At 36.0% G+C, this 21,791-nt stretch overlaps 2 protein-coding genes across 7 annotated transcripts; one reads left to right on the top strand and one right to left on the bottom strand.

Moving 5' to 3' along the window:
* Positions 1 to 1,070: 1,070 nt before the first annotated feature.
* Positions 1,071 to 6,246, bottom strand: LOC112167358 (putative DNA glycosylase At3g47830). 6 transcript variants are annotated; one of them, XR_005800853.1, is made up of 9 exons: positions 5,592 to 6,246; positions 5,063 to 5,229; positions 4,802 to 4,959; positions 4,614 to 4,681; positions 3,284 to 3,554; positions 2,389 to 2,507; positions 2,081 to 2,111; positions 1,724 to 1,780; positions 1,071 to 1,498 (listed from the first exon to the last, which is right to left on the bottom strand). XR_005800853.1 is itself a non-coding variant. In XM_024304371.2 (2 exons), the coding sequence occupies exons 1-2, from the start codon at positions 1,618 to 1,620 to the stop codon at positions 1,253 to 1,255; spliced, it is 288 nt and encodes a 95-aa protein (XP_024160139.1). In that variant the 5' UTR covers positions 1,621 to 1,717; the 3' UTR covers positions 1,071 to 1,252. The 6 variants fall into 6 exon arrangements, 1 of the variants encoding a protein (XP_024160139.1); XR_005800852.1 differs by lacking the exon at positions 4,614 to 4,681 and adding an exon at positions 1,579 to 1,605; XR_005800851.1 differs by lacking the exon at positions 4,614 to 4,681.
* Positions 6,247 to 20,750: 14,504 nt separating this feature from the next.
* On the top strand, positions 20,751 to 21,786 carry LOC121048901 (S-adenosylmethionine carrier 1, chloroplastic/mitochondrial-like). The gene is made up of 3 exons (XM_040506651.1): positions 20,751 to 20,850; positions 21,093 to 21,200; positions 21,489 to 21,786. Exons 1-3 carry the CDS (start codon positions 20,775 to 20,777, stop codon positions 21,578 to 21,580), a joined length of 276 nt encoding a protein of 91 aa, XP_040362585.1. The 5' UTR covers positions 20,751 to 20,774; the 3' UTR covers positions 21,581 to 21,786.
* The last annotated feature ends 5 nt before the right edge of the window (positions 21,787 to 21,791 follow it).

Below are 21,791 nucleotides of genomic sequence, written 5' to 3'. Positions count from 1 at the left end.
GTGGAAAGGAGACATAGAACTCAACCTAGGCATACTAGACTTTGACCATGTATTGAGAGAGGATCCACCAGCAGAATTGACTGCTAATGCATCTAAAGAGGCCAAAGGCAGGTATTCACAGTGGCATAGGCACAACAGGATGACAGTGATCTATATGAAAAAGAGCATATGACTGATGCTGTGTTCCTTCAACATTCCAGATTCTGAATTTGTAAAAGTTTATGAGAAAATTAGATAAAAACCCAAAAAACAAAGCTCCTATTAAGAAAAATTCATCCCTATATTTTCTTTTAATCTACACCCACACTACTACAAAAAGGTCATCAGACGACGGTGGATTTCTGTTGTCTGATGACCAAGCTGACCGTGGTCTAAGTGAGTGTTGTGTGATTGAAAAATCAGACAACGGTGATTTCACCGTTGTGTGATAATAGTTTGCTCAACAGAAATACCTATTTCCGTTGTGTGAGTTCTGCGCAGCATATGCCTGGCATGGCATGCGCGGCGATGCCTCGGCACATTCAGACAACAGAAGATGAAATTTTGCCGTTGTCTGAGATTCATAACACAACAGGTATGACTTATTCTTTGTTGTCTGAGATTCATAACACACAACGGATATAACTCATTATTTGTTGTCTGAGACTACTAACAGACAACGGATATAACTTAATATTTGTTGTCTGAGGTAAGTAACACACAACTGAAGTAAAATTATCTCCCTTGTCTGTTGATTATTCAGACAACAGAGATAATGTTATTTCTGTTGTGTGTTATGAATCTCACACAACTGAAGTGAAATTATCACCCTTGTCTGTTGATTATTCAGACAACAGAGATAATGTTATTTCTGTTGTGTGTTATGAATCTCACACAACTGAAGTGAAATTATCACCTTTGTCTGTTGATTATTCAGACAACAGAGATAATGTTATTTCTGTTGTGTTATGAATCTCACACAACATAATTTTGTTTTCTTTTGTTGTTGGTTGTTAGTTCACACAACAGCTAGCATTGGTTTATGTTGTTGGTTGTTAGATATCTGAGCATTACTTTTAAACACAATGCAAATACAATTCAATAATTGATGCTGTAAGCAAATATTAACATATATAAAAGTCGATTGGCCTCCGTAATTCACTGAGATAACAGAACTGTTTCTAATTCTACCCATTCAAATGGAAATCAAAGTTGTAGATGCAGAGAAAACTGCATCATGGCTAATAACTAGTCCATGATGTACTAGTGTTGATTACACGACTTCATTGCAGATTGCATACATGAAATTGGAATTGATATCCTTGTATTCCTTTTCTTGCTGCTTACCAGTGCTACCTCCTTTCTTGATGCACTTGCGGTAGAGCTTACCATGTGTATATAGAAGGCAGTTCAGATCAAATTTAAGTTCATCTGGTATCCATTGGTTAAGATGAAGATATGTCTTATTCCTGTCTGCTCCAACTGGAACCCAAGCCATAGCCTTTGCAATCTCAAACACCTGCATAACCATTCCAAAAGTCAAAATAAGCACATGACGAATCATCAATCACTTGAACCATCATATTACTAACTACTCACATGGGTGTCCACAGGAAAATCATCTTGCTGAAGTTGGAACATTAAAACACAAGCCACCTCTTAGACATTGGTACACTACGGAGAAGTAGCTACTTAATTATTCAAGGGGAGAAAGAAAAGAAAAAAAAAGGAGAATGAACCAGACCTTCAAGGCTTTAAGTATCTACTCATCTTCTATTCAAAAGCCTTGGTCTTTCATTTCCTGCAAGCACATATGTAAACGAAGGATGTAATTGCATTCAGAATTGATTCTTAGTTCATTTATATAATCCCAAAAACATAAACTCATTGAGAACAAGTGCTACAAACCATGAGCTATATATCTAAACAAATAGCTATATTCGAAGCAACCACTGATATAACCCTTCCCTATGCAAGTCACTAATTGATAAATAATAGGAAGGACTGTTCAGAAGGTCATGGTATAAGCATTTGGTATGTTCCAAAAAATATGAGAAAGTAATGGTGCAATATACTATCAAAAAATATTTACATGCTTTACCTTTGATAAAGTGAAGCAAAGAAACCCCAACCTGCATATCGAAGAAGAAAGACGCAACAAAATAAGCAGAATGTGTCTCACCAATATAACTCAAAAGTGAAATGTTAAGAAATTAAAAGGAACAAAATGTGGCATGTAATGAATAAGATACCACTGCAACTAGAATATCCAGCAAAGAGCGTAATTTTGAACCAACGAGTTTCTTTTCTTGATAGTCAAAAACAGGACATCAAAAATTATAATAAGATTAACAATTGAACAAACATAAGCAGCAAATGCTTTTCATCTAGAGAAAACTGTACACCTACCATGTTTTACCAGAACCGTTTGGACCACCAATGCCAACTGTAACAATACCCTCCTTTTTCTCCCAAAACTCTGAAATTTGGGGTCTCACAGCAATATATCATCACGTTCACTCATAGGTCTGGAAGAAAATAAGAGGAGAGGGAAGCATGTATCAATAGATGCAGAATCAAAGATCAGTTAAAGGGAAACATTCCATCAAATAGTGTAATGTTTAAAGCCAATTGTATAAGTTTTCCAAGTATATGCTACACTGTGTTTTTGCAGTAGTTAACACAAATTTATATGTTAGAACTCATAAGATCAGATAGGTAAAGTACTAAAGAATTACGACAATCCAGCAAGCTAGTGAAGACAAGATTACATGAAAAAATAGGTGCATTGTCACTGCTATTATTTTAAAAAAAAATAATAACAAGAGTGGTTAACCAAAGATATGATATCATAGATCATGCATCAAAAGGACATATAAGATCAAACTAAAAGGTTAAAATTATGATTCTTACAGCAACGACAACAAACTACTTAGCGCGCCTGATTTTGGGAATAGAACCAAAGAATGAACTGCCATCAATAATAAATGCTCAGAAATAATATGAACTTATGACACAACTGATGCAGGGTCATATTCTTTTAATATGATTTACACCCGAAGACAACAAGAAATTACTAAGAGATTCTACTGAAGTGTTCCTCGAAACTTGCGAAAACAGAAACAAAAGAAATATGCAAGAAAACGATTTTAGGATTTTTGGTTTTGAGAAAACAATCAAATCAAACAAGTTAGAAACAACCTACTCACTCCAAACAATCAATTGGATTACTGGAAAGGAATACATATCTGATTGGCATATTTGAGAACAGAACTTAGAAATAGACAGGAAGGTAGGAAATTACCTCAGAAAGATTGTCATCCATCCCTATATCAGAATGCACATCAGAATGCGATGGAGATGCAAGAGAGAAACCGCTTCCTTTCAAGATATTCTTCTCCCTCTCCTTGTTTGCCTCCGTTAAGGCCTGTTCTAACAAAGCTTTTGCCTCCTCATTAAGCTCACTAATAAACTTCAAAGGTGATGGCCACACCAGAGGCTCAGCTGATGACGGATTTAGCATAGCTGCACAAGCTCCATGTTTGTGTTTCAAAGCACCTATATATGCCATTCTCCTGCATATTTACAAAAAAAAAAACAATAGATAAAGATCAAACTTTCAAATAAAGTGTTTAAAATCAAGTTAAGAGATATGATCATTGGTTCAGGTTTTCTTGAATAAAAAAACAAAATATCTTAAAACAGAGTTAGACCCCCAATGATGAAAATAACTATTCCACGGAGCAAGCATAAACAACAGACAAAATGCGGAAAACAGCCACCTGACATGAATGGCATTAAAAGAACCTGTACTGGTCATATCTGAAACACAAAAACAGACCCCCAGAACATCATGACTCTTAACGAAAACAAAAGCATCTGCGTATAATGTTTTTAGTTCTACTGAGCCCATACACATACATTTGTTGACTGTGTTGCAAGTTGCAGCAGTCATACAGTTCAAAGTGTTGTCCAGAGAGAGAGAGAGAGAGACCAGATGGAAGGAAGAAACTTAGACCTGGAATGATTTTGGCTGAACTCAACCAAAATCAGTTCGATAAACTAGTTTCTAACCAGGATTTGTTACATAACAATGTTCAATTTATAGCAGACCTACTGTAGGGAGGATGGCAGGTTATTGGTCTACATAACATTGTATTCCTGTATCTCTGAGCACATGATGATTTTTAAGATTAAACACAGTTATCCTGGCTTGCACATTACATAAACCACCAACTCAATGCATAGTATTAGTTCAAAGTTTCTCACTTGTCACATAATAGACCCAAAAATATCTTTTACAATCCATCGTGAGCTTCACAGCCTTTACTGTGAGCAAGTAAACAAATTGGTTTAACACTAAGCTTACATGCCTTCTTTAATAACCTATCGAGGACAATCTTAAAATTTGCAATTCTCAAATATAGATTCCCAAAATTGCCCAAAAGATATAACCGCTGAGGAGAGGGCGAGTAGGATGGAATTAGATACATAAATGAGAAGTGTGAATTACTTCCAAAATTCAAATTATTGAATGTAGGCCTCAGAGGTCTAACTAGGATTAATTTTTTTTTTTTTTTGGAAATGACCAGGATTAATTTTTACTGCAAAAAGAGTAAGAACAGAGAGCTTACCCCAAGAACTCTCTCAAAAAAAAAATGTGAATCATAGGCACTAACATGCATTCATGGCAAAAGATTCACTGCAAAGAAAAAAATTCAGCAAGTGCATACCAATCTAAGAATACATGCAGCAGTAAAACTCATGATACTCACAAAAATGCAACAAAATTTATAACATCAATAAGGTCTAAGCTCCTTACTATATATCCAGAAATTTCAGAGAGAGAAATGCTCATCTGCTGATGAGCCACAGCCAGTTGTAGAAGTTCATTAGCTTCTGAAACATTCATGAACCACTGGGTCAGGGGATGATCTTTTGTGTCACCTCTCTTTCTTTTACTTAGATCTTCAACTGGCACTAAATGCAATGAAAAGGAATATTAAACACCCACAACAAGACAAAAAAAGGATTGCAGGCAGCAAGGCAGAAAAACTTATACTAGGAGAAGGCAGAGTCAAACCAGCAGGTAATTTGGGGGAGGCTTTAGCAGGGTGATTCTGGACACGAGCTAAAAAACTCTCTGAAGGCTCAGGGAACAAAATCTCATCATAGGATTCCATGACCACAGGTTTCTTGGTCAATATAGGACCAGATTCATCTTCTTAGTACAACTTCAAATGATGAAATCTGTGAAGACAAAATGCGACTGGCTTGTTACTCACCAGACAAGCATCAAAAGTTAAACATTACCAAAAATCCACCATTTCTAACAGCTAGCACTCAACCTAAAATCCAAATCAAATCCTAATTGGCTCATTGACGTGAATGTAGTTAGTGGCTGTAGAGTGAGAGCTGATAGTAAAAGCAGCCGCACCGGACCGCCTCTAACAACTTATTCTAAGTGAGCTTATTGACCATTCACATAATAAACAGAGCTGTTTTGCAGCCACAATACGTGACTGGCTAGTTAGTCACCATCAAGCGGCATCAGAATTTCTAAACACAGAAAGGAAATGAAATCGGAAAAGGAATGGAAGAAGATTACGAACCAGAGTAGCGACGACGAAGTCGAAGGAGCCATGGGTGAGATTGAAGGCGAGGACGTTGGGCATGTCATCGCTGAACTCCGTCTCCACGCCGCAGTAGCGAGACTCACTTTTGTCACCTGCTCTTTCCCCAAGCGGCATTTTTGGTACAACTACTCTACGTCCCTGCTTGAACTTGCTCTCGGAGAAGCCCCAGGCGGCCTGCTGGAGGACGATGGCGGTGGCGGTGGTGGCGTTGACTGTGTTGGAGACCTCGTCGACGTGGTCGGCGTTGATGAGGTCCTTGATGAGGGTGCGGGAGTGGATGATGCCCGGCTTGGAGGTGGTTGAAGTAGAAGTGATCGGGCTGGGAGAGGTACTTGAGCTACCAGCGGCGCTGGGCCTGGAGGACGGAGTCAGGGCAGAACCCGAAGCTGCCGTTGTTGATTCGGGCGACGGTGGGGTCGTGGTGGGAGAATTCGGCGGCGATTTCGGAGGGAGTGATGAAGGAGAGTTTGGGCTTTTTGGAGGCGTGGGTGTTGGAATCGCCGTTCAGGGTGTGGTTGTGGTCGGGGGAGGAGGCCATTGCTGGGGGAGGAAGATTTTAGGGTTAGGGTTTGAAAGGGGGTGATGAGATTGAAGAAGAAGAGAGCATGAAATTGAGACAAGAGAGACCGAGAGACCGAGAGACTGAGAGAGGAGAGTCGTGGGGAGGGGGGTGGAGAGACGAGGGTTTCAGTGTTTCACAACTGAGAGAGCTCGAGAGAATTTGTTTCTTTCTTTCGACACGATGTGGCTTGGCCTGGGTGGGAGGCACAATTAAACTTCCAACAAATCAATCACACAACAGAAACCTAACAAACTGTTGTAAGAGTATCAAAATGTCAAAACATGGAGGGAAATCTGCCGCATACAGCAATTTGGCTCAAAATGTTGCCGCCTATATGTTCCCACTTTCACACAACAGAAAAGTATAACTTCTGTTGTCTAATTTCTACAGCTTGCACTAGGTTTATCTTGCGGAAGACATTCAATCAAGCTTCCTCAAAATTTGGCATCCAGTTTTCAATCACACAACGGAAAATATAAAGCACCGTTGTATCAAGTAGCACAAATTTCAGATTTCAAGAGGCAACCAAGGCTCCAAAGTGGAGGGAAATCTGCCGCTAATTTTTTTAAGACTCAGACGACAGACATTACTTAAGTCCGTTGTGTAATGTAGTTCTGATAAAAAAGTTATCACTTTGTTGGCATTCACACAACAGAATATAACAAGTACCGTTGTGCAATAAAACTTACTTAAACACACAACGGATGATTTCTGTTCCGTTGTGTGATTAACTTTTTGTAGTAGTGCCAATTCACATAATTGAACCTTCCTTATAGGTTTTAAATCTATAATTAAGATTTTTCACTTTTTTTAGTTTGACTTTTTTGCCCTTCTGATTAAATAAATAAAATATTCCTCAAATATAGCTGTTGACTATTTTTTGAATTTAAATATTTAGAATTTAATACAATCAATTTAATCCTTGATTTTTATCTTATTCAAAACGATTAATTGCCTTAATTATCCTATATTTCTTTCTTTCCGAGATCTATATATTTGCAATTTTTTAATAAATATGTTTGTGTATCATCAGATTATGTTATATTCTTATTATATCTCGACATGAGTAAACATCCTCTCATTAAGGTATGTTATTTTCTTATCCGTTCTAATAGGTATAGTTATACAATCATTTCATATTCATTAATTTTCTAAAATAGTCGAGTTAATGTAATTAGCCCATGTAAACTGTACTTGATGTACATTGATTGCTTTAAGATATTTTTTTTTTCCGCCCCTACATTTTTCTACACATAGATGCCTGATTCTATGGGTTGGTCGAGGACCACATAATAGTTATGTGTAACTGTAGAGTTTGTTTAATATATAATTATCCCTTAATTTTGGCACATTGAATAATTTTGAATGTGCAAGAGTTTTTGCACTATAATTTAGCAAACTCATTATTAGCATTCATTGTTTTACAATTGAAAATAAACTCTACAATATTAAGAAATTTATTTCTAATATCAAGGTAATTAAAATACACATTCTTTTTGAAGGAATAAACCTAAAAATTTATTGAAATAGGGACAATGAGTACAACCGTAAATGATGTTTATCTAGTATTGAAATAAACAATTTTAAATTTGTTTTTACAATTGAAATATAAACTTTACATTTTTGAACCTAATATAAAGAACATTATAACACTTCATCCGTCATCTCGACTAGCACTTTGCAATGTAGTCTTCAAAAATCTCCCAAGTGCTAGTGCCCTGCATGTTGTGATTCCTTATACAATTGCAAATTACCTTCATAGATCTATTTCAAAGGTAAAACTCTATTAGGATTTACATTCAAAGGTAAAACTCTATTAGGATTTACATACATATATCCAAAATATATTATCTAAATTATAGGTATATTAATTGTCAATACTATAGGTTATGGAATAAACAACCAATGATATAGTCACACAAATAATTTAAAACTACAAAAACAAACATCTAAATCATAGGTATTACATATTAAAGCAATCTAGGTATCAGGTAATTAGAAATAACGATTCTATTTTGAAGGAATGAAACCAAGTTTTGTACCATATTCACAAATTGAAATTTCTAATTACTAAAAATTCATCAAATTCAAGCTTTACACACAAAATCAAGAGATTAACAAAGATATTATACTAAATAAATCTGATGCATAGGTAATTTGAATTACGAATACGATATATGTACCTATTTGAAAGAAAGTCTCTAACCCATAAGAAAATGATGAAATAAACCTCATGAATAGGTCGTTTGAAATCATCCTTTGAAATCAGATGCAACTTTGTGAAAGGTCTCCACCCAAAGGGAAAAAATGACGAATGAATTCACTAGCTTTTATATATAGGCAGAAACATACCAAAAATTCATCATTATATCATAATAATGAGATTAATGTAAACACCTAAAATTAAGTACTGATTAAAACCTAAAGTGAAGGTAATACCAACAATAACATTAATCAAACTCCATACTATTTGCTAGATGATTTTGACTATTAATCCTATTTAAAAGGTGAATGAGGAATTTGATAGTGGCAGCTTTAGTAATTCTTAACAACATTGGGTTTTAATATTTATCATATTTAATATGTTTTTTTTATTTTGAATAAACCTAATTAATTGGTTTGGGTGTATATTAAAACACTCTTATGGATGGGTTTATTCTAAAAGGGGTGTGTGAGTTTGGGTGTAGAATCAAATTCCCCAAAGTTTATTTCAATTCAATTGTTGAGAAGTACAAAGTTTCTGACAAAGCTGAAGTTAGTACCCTAATGAATGCATTGATGGGAATGAAGTTCACTGGACATGGAAGTATAAGAGAGTATATAATGAAAGGGATAGATATTGCTAGAAAATTGAAGGCCTGAACATGAACAATGATGATCCTTTTCTGGTGCACATGTTGCTGAACTCTTTCCCAGATCAATACAATCACTTGAAAAGCCTTTACAACACATAGAAAGAAAAATGGAGCCTAAATGAATTGATTTCCATTTGTGTGCAGGAGGAAGATGAAATGATCAAGAGGGGAAAAACATTCAACATCAATTATGTTGCAAAGCCAAAAGTTAAGAAAATTTTTGGCAACAAGAACTTTAAGGCTAGTTTAGGGATGGCAAAATTCCCCAGCGGGGCGGAGCTCCATTGGATGCCCGCCCCTAATGGGGGGAGAATTCGAGGACAAATAGGGAATGGGGATGAAGATCCCCAATCCCCACTATCTAAGATTGGGGATGGGGAGGGGATGGTATTGTGATCCCCATCCCCAAACCCGCCCCAACAATATATACATATATTTAATTTATATAAATATATAAATTTATTTTTTATAATATAAATCACAAATATATACATTTACTATTTTACTTTAATGCCTACACTTTTACTGTAATAGTGTTTTGACTTTTACACTAACTGAATTATGATTTATGAATTTAATCATGTTTTAATTTTATTTGTTGTAGATTTTGATTTTTAAAAAGGCAATATGAGAAAAAAGTTATTTTATTCATTAAACTCTTACTGGGGATTTGGGGCGGGTTTGGAGGCTTAGTCCCCAGTGGGGATGGGGACGGGGAATCCCCAATATATTTTTATTGGGGATTGGGGCGGGGATGGGGGTGAAGAATGACCCCAGGGATGAGGATGGTATTGTGATCCCCATCCCCAACCCGCCCCATCGCCATCCCTAGGCCAGTTCATCTAAATCTGCTGCTATGAAAAATGACCTGAATAAGAATAAGTCTCTCAAAACTAGTGGTCCAATGAAATGTTTCTATTGCAAGAAAACAGGTCATTTTAAGAAGGATTGTGAGGGATTCAAAAACTGGTTGAACAAGAAAGGTACATTTTTATTAAAATCAGTTTTTAACTTAGAGTCACATGCATTTATTGATGATAATTCTTGGTGGTTTGATACTGGCTCACCCATTCATATTGTTAATTCATTAATTACAAGGATTATCAAGCATAACAATCCCAAACAAGAATTAAACAAGGGTATGCACTGCAAGTGGCCAAAGGGTGGCAGTTCATGTAGGAATTGTTAAATTAGTTTTCAAAAATCGGTTCGTATTAGTACTAGAAAATGTGTATTGCATTCCTTCAATAAAGAGAAACCTAATATCTAGTTCTCAATTTGTAATGAATGATGGTTTTAGTTTCTCTAGTAATAATAAAGCTATGTATTTCTTTAAAAATATGTCTTGTTTTGGTGATGCAACGTTAATCGATTGCTACTGGTGTGTTAATTGTTCTAATATTGGTGCTGTTACTCAAGTACAAAATCATGATATTTTGAACGTGTCCAAATCTTCTGGTGTTAAAAGGAAAAACTAGCAGCATGTATCTTCCTTTCTTTGGTATAAAAGGCTAGGACATATTTCTAAACAAAGACTGCATGAGTTAGTCAAACAAAATATTCTTCCTGCATTGGATTTTAGTGATTTTGAAACCTGTGTGGATTGCTTGAAAGGAAAAATGACAAATTTGAGAAATTTCAGTTCCAAAAGAAGTGAATCATTGCTTGAGCTAATCCATACAGATGTTTGTGGTCCATTCCTAGTAAACACTATTTGTGGAAATTCTTACTTTATGACTTTTATTGACGATTTTTCAAGGTATTGTTTTGTGTATCTGATTTCTGACAAGTCACAAGTTTTAGAAGTTTTCAAAATTTTCAAAATTGAGGTAGAGAGACAAACTGAAAAGCTTATTAAAGTAATCAGGTCAGATAGAGAAGGGGAGTATTATGGAAAATATTCAGAGAAAAGGCAACATAAAGGACTGTTTGCTACATATTTGGAATAATGTGGCACTGTTGCTCAATATACTACTCCATACACACCTAAGCAAAATGGTGTTTCTAAAGAAGAAACAGAACTTTGATGAACATGGTTAGAAGCATGTTTTCCAGATCAGGTTTACCAAGATTTCTATGGCGAGAGGCTTTGAAAACTGCAAATTACATTTGCAATAGAACACCAAGCAAAGCAATTAAGAATACTCCATTTGAAAACTGGTGTGGCTATAAACCAAGCCTAAATCATCTACATGTTTGGGGTTGCAAGGCAGAGGCAAGAGTATACAATGGAGAAAATGAAAAGCTTGACTCAAAATCAATAACTTCATATTTTATTGGTTATTCAGAGAAGTCAAAAGTATTCAAATTTTACTACCGTTCAAGAACCAACAGAATTTTTTAGACACATAGAGCAACCTTTTATGATGAAATGTTTGATCAGAATGAAGATGTAAGTGAGGGGACCAGTGTGGAACAAATGTATTACAACATGGATGATTGGTTCATTTTTCCATAATTTGTGCCACCTGAAACACGGATGATTAGTGAAGCACTTTTACCAGCAGCACAAGTTGAAGCGCTCATACCAGCAGAATAAGATGAAGCATTCATACCAGCAGCACAAGTTGCAAATCAATCTCAAGCAGTCAATTTTAGAAATAAAAAATATCCAAATGATGTCGTTCAGAATAGTGAAAAAGCAGAAATCCCAGCAGCAGAAGCACATGAAGTCTTGAGAAGATGAAAAAGATCAAGAAAATTTGCAATATCCAGTGATTATCATCTATATTTGACTGCGATTGAGTTTGATTTGGGGGAAGAAAATGATCATATTTCATTGAAAGAAGCTATGCAATCTAATAACAGCCATAAATGGAAGTTAGCAATGGAAGATGAACTTCAAGCATATCACATAATGGAGTTTGGACATTAGTAGATAGAACTGCAGATTTGAAACCAATTGGCTGCAAATGGGTTTATAAAACAAAAAGGGATGCAAATGACAAGATTGAAAGATACAAAGCTAGGCTTGTGGCAAATGAATACAATCAGAAGGAGGGTATAGATTACAACGAGACTTTTTCACCAGTCTCAACTAAAGATGCCTTCAGAGTTATAATGGCTTTGGTTGCACATTACAATCTAGAATTGCATTAGATGGATGTTAAGACAACATTTTTAAATGGAGACTTGTAAGAAAATATCTACAGGCTTCAACCAGAAGGGTTCATTGAGAATGAAAAGAAAATTTGCAAACTCAACAAGTCCATCTATGGACTCAAGTAGGCATCCAGATAATGGCACTTAAAATTTGCCGCTATGATTTCATATTTTAGCTTTGAAGAAAATAAATTAGATGAGTGTGTGTACTGCAAGGTTAGTGGGAGTCATTTCATATTTTTAATTTTATATGTGGATGATATCTTATTAGCCAGCAGCAATATTGGTTTGCTGAAAGACACAAAACAATTTTTGATGAAGAACTTTGACATGTAGGATATGGGGGAAGCTCACTATGTACTTGGAATAGAAATCAGCAGAAAGAGAAATCAATGCATGCTGGGATTATCACAAAAGAATTACATAGATAAGATGCTGCTTAGATTTGGTCTAGAAAAATGCAGATCAGGAAGTGCTCCTCTTTCTAAAGGTGATAAGCTGCAAAAAGGGCAATGTCATCAAAATGTTCTAGAGAGAAAAACCATGGAGAATGTACCTTATGCTAGATTGGTTGGAAGTCTCATGTATGCACAGGTTTGTATCAGGCCAGATATAAGTTTTGCTGTCAATATGTTGTCTAGATATCAATCAAATGCTGGACATGAACATTGGGTTGCTGGAAAGAAAGTTTTGAGATATTTGAAATCTACCAGAGATCACATGCTGGTATACAAAAGGATTGAAGATCAAGAATTGAAAGTGGAATGTTATACAGATGCTTCATACAAAGAGGATTTGGATGACTTGAAATCAACATCTAGATATATTTTCATGTTTGTTGGCGGAGCTATTTCATGGAAGACTAATAAGCAATCATTAACTGCTACTTCAACCTTTCAAGCAGAATAAATTGCAACATTTGAAGCTACTGCATATGCCTTGTGGTTAATAAATTTTATTTCAATAATAAAAGTGGTGGATTCAATTGAAAGGCCATTGACCATTTACTGTGACAATGCAGTTGCTGTGTGCTTTTCAAAGAACAACAAAAGGACTTCTGGATCTAGAAACATTGATGTTAAGTATTTCTCTATGAGAGAAAGTGTGAGAGACAATGAAGTAGAGGTGACCAAAATAGGTACAAAAGACCAACTTGCAGATCCATTGAACAAAGCATTGCCAGTTTCTGTGTTCATTAGACATTTATGTATTTCACTAAGGTACTAGTATGTATTGCAACTATTTAATAATGCATTTTTATTAATCATCTCAGTCATTATCAAGCTCATTCGTATAATTTTGAATGAAATTGTTTTATTCAAATATAGTACTGCATAATTTAGTGTGTGTATATACATTGCTGATTTCACATCAACAAATATGCAGCTTGAATAACTCCATTAGGATCACCAATGCTTGTGAAAGTTGATTACTACATAACAAGCATGATCACACTTGAGGTAATCCATGTAATTTTGATTACTATGGTGTGATTATAAAAGACTGGCAACTTGCTAATTTGTCATTCTCTTATATGATCCAGCTTAGTAAATTTTAATTGATAGGGTTTTGTAAAACATATAATATTTTTGAATTCAAGTGCACAATAAAGAAATAGGTTATTTACATGGTATACATCATATAATATCTAGTTTAGTGAGAGATTGTGAGATCATACCTATTGCACATCAATAGATATGAACTAGCTATTATATGTTGTATGCATCAGTTAATGTAAATGAGCTATTTTGAATTCAAATGTAAATACATTAACCAATATATATAAACTTTTTAAGTAATCAAATTAAATTTATATATTAGAATATTTGTTAAATAATTTCAAATTCAAATGTTTGGTTATCTAGACAAATCTATTAGGAAGTTATTTTGACAGTTCCTTGATGGAAGGAACTGCCATGTAACTGCTATGTTGAACAACTTTATAAATAAAGTGGAATTTGTATTTGATCCCCGCTAGAACATAAAGACACTCTCATTGAGTTTGTCCCATCAAGTAATAAAGAGAGATACGGTGTGTATCTAGGAGAATATCAGATAGATAACGACAGCAATCCACCAAGTTAGTTTTATGATTTTATTTCATAACATTGATACAACATTTGAGATAGTATACTTGAGTCATAAGTTTATGTTTCATATTGAATCTAACACATCTGCATACCACAATTTGGTACTGCAATTCACTTTTTAGGGTTTCTTTGAAATTCGAGATGAACATGCATCCTTTGCTATTCCAATTCTCTTTTTGGGCTTTTGATATTAATAATTTTATGCTGGTTTTTGAGCAGCTCAGGTCTAAGTTTTCAAATGCTCTCGAATATCCCACACCTCCTCTTGGTGACGACGGCAAGGTGAGATTTGTGAACTATGTCAACAGCTGATTTGAACTACATTCTTTATTGTTTGCACTAAACTTATATCTCTAAAAATTCGAAGAGATCCAAAACCGGCCTGCGAGGAGAGAGAAACAGCGAGCTATGCTGAGCAAAACAAGGGAAGCGCAATTAAATAAGCTCGAGAGCCAGATCGATAATGGAGGAGGAGGAGCGTGGGAGTACTTGTGCTTGGTCCGAAAGCTCAAGCTCCAGTCTCGGACGGAAGGTGAGTTTTGAGCTCCAGATTTGAAATTTGAGTTTGGATTGGAATTGCTTGATTAGGTGAACCATCGCAATTTGAATTTATGTTAGTTCAATTTAGGCCGTTTGATTATGGATCATGGTAGCTTAGGGAATGGAGTGGAATTACTTGATGATGAATAGGGCTAGGTTGTGTGCAATTTTGTGTGTTTGAATTTGTGTAAATTCTATTGAGTTGTGTTGGATTGCTGTTGACTGTCATATTGATATGTTATTTGAAAACTGTAGTGTTTCGATATCCAAGTATCAGAGTATACTAAAAATTGTTCGAGTTGAAAGACCTTAGCTTAGTGATGCAAGTAATATTTTCAGCCAGTAAGAGGTTTGTTTGGTGTTTTAACTAGTAAATGAAAGAATTTTCACACGACGAAGTAACTAAGGGAGGAAGTAGACAAATTCATTTGAGTCCTAGCTATATTCAATCATGATACGCTTATATCCTGTCATTATTATGTCTCCAATTTAAAGTTTCTTTTTGTATTTCTCGATGCAGAACAAACTCTATAGGAGCATGTTGCACTTGCAGCCATGGACTGCCAGTGTCTTGATGTTGCAAAGGTAAAATACTTATTTCTTTAGCTTATACTTCTAAAGTACTTTGAACTAGCAACTTTAGGCTTTGATGATGATATATTGTTCTCTTTCTTTTGGTCAAATCAATCATATTGTATTTGATGGTAACTTTAGGCTTCAGATATTCTAGATTGAGATTGACATATTTGTGTAAGTCATATATGATTTGTTTTACTATTGTGCAAGTGTTCATACAAAAGTAAAAGGGTTATCTTATGTGCCTTTACTTGATTTTTGCAGGACCTCATCAAGCTTTTACAAAAGGCATTTTCAGAGAGTAAAAGAGTTGGCAAGTCGAAATAATTCATTGAAACCATGTGTAGAGAGAGGCTAGTATTACATTCTTCAGTAATATCAAAATAACTGGCCAACCTTAATGTTGTTGTTGGCTGTTGCTATTTGGTGAATAAGTTATTTGTTTTTCCATAGATAATAGGCAAGCTAGAGGCTATGTTGCTTGAGGCAAAGGCATTCTCGGTAGAGGCAGAGAAGGCTTATCTAACATGTGAATTTCTATCTATCCTTCTTTTGTAGGTAATACATAACATAAAGGTAGCTATGGCAAAGACTTAAGGCTACTTCAGGGCCATTAAATGCCTTGACAAAAGTATGTTTTTTGTCTGAAAAAGAAAAAAGTTGTTGACTTGCCTTTTCCCTCTGTTTACAGACTTGAAGTAGCGTAGTGCATATCTAAAATGACCATGATTTCATTGCCTAACATACTAAATACCTGGTGTAAATAAGATGAATCAAATCTCTGATGTTTTGCTTTCTCTGTTTGACAGATTCTTTACACTCTTGGTGTATTAGAAAACATAGAAATAACAAAGAAATACTACACATCTGCTATAGACTTGACTAGGGGCAAGAATATCAGACCACTATTTGGTATTAACTTGGTGAGTTCTCTCTCCCCTCTTGAGGTGCATTAATTCAAAAATGCTTATCTATATTGGGTTGCTTCATAGTGTAGATCATTGCTGATTATACTGAAACTCATCTCTAGCTACATTTCTCCTTTTTCTCTTGAAAATTTTTATTCTTCCGATTCTAGATTATCAGATATGTGCTACTGAATTGTTTTGATCCCTCTTTTCTACGACTTGTGACAAACTGGAATGACTGAAAGAAAGTTTTTAACTCCTGCTTGCAATGTACTTCTACCATTGCACAGCTTGCTGAAGGAAGGAACAAGGAAGACAAGGAGACCTTGGAGCAATATTATAGTTAAGTAACTTCAAATATGTATAGGGTTTAGGGGGGTTTAATTGATTGATGTAATGAGTTCTACTAATACATTTCCAATTGTTACTTTGTACATGAGATTAATTATAATGAGGGTAATATGAGTATGACATTTGAGCAAAATGATTTTTTTTTTTTGAACATACCTCATTTACGGCGCTCAGTGTGCGCCTTAATTAGGAGTTTATCCATTCTTTTATGGTGTGTTGTGTACTCCTTTAATAGGAGGTCTTTTATGGTGTGTTGTGTACTTCTTTAATAGGAGGTCTTTTACGGCGTGCAATGTGGGTTATAACTGACCTAAATGACATTTGTGGAACCACTTTTATGGCGTGTTAATTGTTTTGTTATGACGCATTTTTGCATGCCGTAAAAAAGAACATGTTTTTTATGACGCGAGCTTTTACAACTTATTTTTGTACGTCGTAAATAGGCTTTTACGGTGCACATGGTGGGCCGTAAATGACCAATTTTGGTATAGTGTCTTTTTGTGCTGTTCTTCTACTCAATCACTTTTTTATTATATAATCAAACCTGCAATATTTGACCAAATAAGCTCAAATTAAACCAAATTGATAGAGCTAGGGTTAGGGATTCACACTATATATACAACCATACAAAATCCAACACAAATATCATCTGAATAGAAAGGAAAAGATACAATAACCTCCACTCAATTTCAAAGATACCTAGTGTGGCAAAAGAAAATTTTACATCAAAAAAAGAAAATTACCGCAGCATTTATGTTATCTTCTAGTAAAAGAGGTGAGAGAGACGAAGGCTCAGAGATTTCTTTAGGTTTTTGCTTTGCTTCAATTGTTGGGTTCTTCTTACAATTTGTCTATTTCTAATTTTCTTTCTCGCTCATGGTGACAATTGAAAAGAGAAAAGAGCACATCCTCACCTGAATGTCACAATCGGCATTAGAAAACAAGGAGGTCCTGAAGCCGCCAATGGAAAATGACGACATATTAGGAATGTTCGGATTATCGACGATTCCTCGGTCAGACACGGCTGCGTACACCATCAGAGCCTTCGGCAAGTAAACCTACTCTGATGGTCTTGACCGGGACGACGACCTCGACAGTGCTGAAGGAGACGGAACCGCCTGCTTGCGGTAGAGTGTCCGCTTAAAGAGCCGGAGGCCGTACTCAACACAGCTAGAGAATTAGCAAGCCATGTCACCATGAAACTTTCTCCGACGAAGGTGGTGATCTGTTGGTGGTGAAAAATTCCAATTAGGAATTTGACCCAACAATTAATGCGGACTAAAGTAGGAGCTGAACCAGGGACTATCGAGAAGTTTCTATTTGTTGTTGGCCTGATGTTGCCGAAGCAAAGCCCCTCTTGGCTTCGTAAATTGTCATTGCTCCGCGATCTCGCTTCGTCACCTCCCTCTATAGTCTCTCTCCGTAGTCTCCCTTCATAGCCTCTCTCCGTAATCTCCCTCCGTAGCCTCTCTCCATAATCTCTCTCCGTTCTGTAACCTCTCTCTGTAGTCTCCTTCCATAATTAACCTCCCTATGTAGTCTCCCTCCATAACCTCCCTTTGTAATCTCACTCTGTAGTCTCTCTTCACTTTGTGGCCTTGACAAGGAAGCAGAGACTCCTCTTTACCGTCGGTGTGAAAAAGGAGGGGGGGGGGGGGTACCTGCAAAAGACCCTCCAATGCCTAAGTCAATATTTATCTGAGTCGAGTATAGAAGTCTTAACTGGAGTTTGATGCCATACCTGGTCGTTTGGTCCCTATTTATAGGTGACTTACGGCTTGGGTTGCAAGTAAACTTGCTTGGCAAGTTACCAGTAACATGGGCGAAAAGTCAGCATTAAGGCCGCACTTACTCCTGCAATAACCATCACTTATTGGGGGCCATGATTGCCACACTGAATGTCGCATTTATCGTCGCGTTTACGGCATTAACAGTCGCATTTACTGCTGCCATTACTTCCCTTTAATTTCCTTGATTGTAGGGTCAAATTTGTTGACCACCCCCACATGGTTTGTACCAGATATGGGGAGGGGGAAAGAGAGAGAGAGTTGCGTCGTGACTATAAAGAGAAGAGAAAGAGTGGCATGACATGGATGTAGTTTATTAATTAAGCTGAGGCAAATTGTCATTTTACTTTAAATTAGGGTAGTGGGAATAAAATTTGTTGCTGGGGTAAGTGGGATAATTTTAGTCCATTTTAGTGCTTTGGGTTAAGGCCAAAAAAAAAAACAAAAAAAAACGCATGCATCTTAAGAGTATAGAGAAAAATTTTAGGGTAATTGTTGGGGAGTGAAAGTTCCACATGTTACTTGCCAAAAAATAAAAAAATAATGCATGTTATCTTACATGTTTACCACTTATGGTCCCTTCAGCTCCTTACTATCAGTTCTCTAAAAAAAAAAAAAAAAAAAAATCTTTATTATCAGGGTCATGATGTGATCGTTGTTGGAGGAAATTTGATAGATGTTGGTTTGAAGAGCTTCAAAGGAAAAGAATTCCAATTTGTGTGAGGTTTGCGCTTCTTTCAGAGTTTGAAGGAGATCGAGGTGTTTGTAACTACTGTCATTGTTACGGCCTGTATCTAAAGTTACTTGTTTATCAGTTATTCATACAGTAAATGATAAAATTCTTCTAGTTTTTACTTTTGTAAAATTATTTATAGGGTTCTAAAGTTAACTTTTTATTAGTTTACATTTTAAAGAAATTTCCTTCACAAAAGTTTAATTATTTTATCGGATTGTTATGACAATTCTGATTGTGGGTATATAAAGGAAGGAACCTACATTTTTGGGAAAGGGGGACCCTTAGTTCTTGACTTTCTTTCATTCTCCTTTGGTTGTTCTTACCCATTGACGTAGTTGAGAAATTCGGAGAGCTTTGCCGCAGCTTCTTCATCAGGTAAACCATTCTCTCTGAATTGCTGAAGTTGTGTGTTTTGTTCGGTGACTCCAATTACCGAAATGCCCCGCTTCTGAGTTTGATGTGTTCTATGCATTGTTGAAAGTTTAAGCTTTCTAAACTCGGCCGGTTTAGGTTGGTTCAGTGAAAAAAGCCGGCCCTTTGAATAGCGTAAGATTGGAGGGATTGAAAGGGCTATAATTGGTATTTTGTTATACTAACGCTGCTATAGCTCCCTCTCTCCATCTCTTCAGTTTTGCACTCCTAATTTTTTTTTTTTTTTGAATAAATGGGGACCAAACGGCCCAGCAACAAAGAAGAGAAAAATTACACTCTAGGAATAACTGTCCTATATCTAGGATATTCACACAAGTCATCCAACAAGAAGGAAGTAACTTGTGGAGGGGGTTGCTCCATAACATGCACTCCAATCTCAACATCCACTCCAGATTTAGAAAGCACATCAGCAACCTGATTAATCTCACGATAAATGTGGCTAACTTCACAGTGAGAAAACTGTCTAATAAAAAATTGGCAGCAGTCAATAAGAGTTTTAGAAGGATGTAAATCATTCACATCCTGCTTGATCATGTTAACTAGAACTTCAGAATCACTTTCAACCATCAGATATAGGCATGAAAGATTATGAGCCAATCTTAAACCAAGAAGAAGACCCCAGATTTCAGCAGTAAGAACAGATCCACAACCCAAATTAGCACTGAATCCAGAAATCCAATTACCATAGTGATCCCTCAAAACTCCACCAGCTCCGATTTGTCCATTCCGATTTCGGGCACCATCAACATTAAGTTTGTAAAAGTTGACTGGAGGTTTACTCCACACCATGCTGATATTGATTCTACCATTAGAATTGGCCTTGGTCACATTAGCAGAGGTCCATTCTCTGATAGCATCGATGATCAATTTGCTAGGATTATATGGAAAATGGAAGTCAGGATCAAAAACCAATTTGTTTCTCCATTTCCATAGAAACCAACAAGTGTAAACAAAAACTGAACACCATTTTAATCCACCATAACAATCTCCCTTAAAGTGAACATTTGCAGAAATCCAAGCAAACCAATCAAGATCCTTAGTTCTAGCAATGGTGGTAAAGATTTGAGCTTTTTCCAGTTTTTCTGTGCAATGTAATGTTGTTAGCAACTCTTTAACAATTTCATGGTTGATTCGACATGTATTATTGGGCCGCGATGGGTCCTCTTACTCTGGCCGTCAATTTGGAAAGCTTTACTTGTCCGTTGACTCCAAAGACTAAAATGCCCGGCTTTCTGAGTTTCATGTGTTCCAAGTTTCTGAGTTTCATGCATTGTGGAAGAATTGGATTTTTATTTGGTAATTTGGAGAGATCTTAGAATTTGTGACATCATTTTTCAGTTTCGGGTTAAATGTTTTAACTGAGGAAATTATATACAGTAGTTGGTTTAGTCTCTTTCAGGGTTACCCTCAGTTAAGTGAAGTTTATTTGATTTACTGAAGAATAGTTAAAGTTCTTTGGCTTTTGGATATAGGGATGATGGATAGATAGAGTTGGTATGCTTTTGCTTTTTGATTGAACAGGTGATATGGTTTTGCAGATGCATGTGGCAAGAAATTTCAGAATGTTACTATGGCAAAGCGGAAGTCTTTTGCATCTGTCAGCGTGCAGGATGATAAACGTTTTGATTTCTTGCGTACTTTATTTGGTACGTTTACTACTGCAATGGAAATGTCTGTGCCGCATATGCATTATTGTTGAAGTTACATATGCATTGAATGCTAGGTCGCAGTTCACTATGCTTCATTGTTATTAATCTTATTCCTTGAGTTGATAATTGTGAGAAGGATGCTCAGTTCTAAAGATTTAAATTTTTGTAAAGTAACTGAGCATCCTTCATATCTTCAAAAGACCTTGAGTTATAAGATATTAAATGGACAAAACTATTTACTTTCCTACTTTATTTGTGATTTAGCTTCTCTGATGAATTTTGCAGAGGGTGTTATAGCAGGAGGTACAGCTGGTGCTGTTGTTGAAACAGCTTTATATCCCATTGATACTATAAAGACAAGATTGCAGGCAGGTTAACAATGCAAATAAATTAAACTTAACTTATGCATTTGGTTAGACACAGTTATCTCTTAATCCTCTGTCTCTTCAATCGCTCTCTCTCTCTCTGTTTTTTTTTAGACAGAAAAAGCTACAATGGCACAGGAAATCAGTAAACTAGATTAATGAGGTTTCTTTCCCTAGGTTTCTATTTTTTTTCTCTATGTTTATCGTAATGACTCATTTCCTG

This window comes from Rosa chinensis, chromosome 5, assembly GCF_002994745.2.
Source record: "Rosa chinensis cultivar Old Blush chromosome 5, RchiOBHm-V2, whole genome shotgun sequence".
NCBI lineage: Eukaryota > Viridiplantae > Streptophyta > Magnoliopsida > Rosales > Rosaceae > Rosa > Rosa chinensis.
This window is presented reverse-complemented; position numbering and strand designations above follow the sequence as displayed.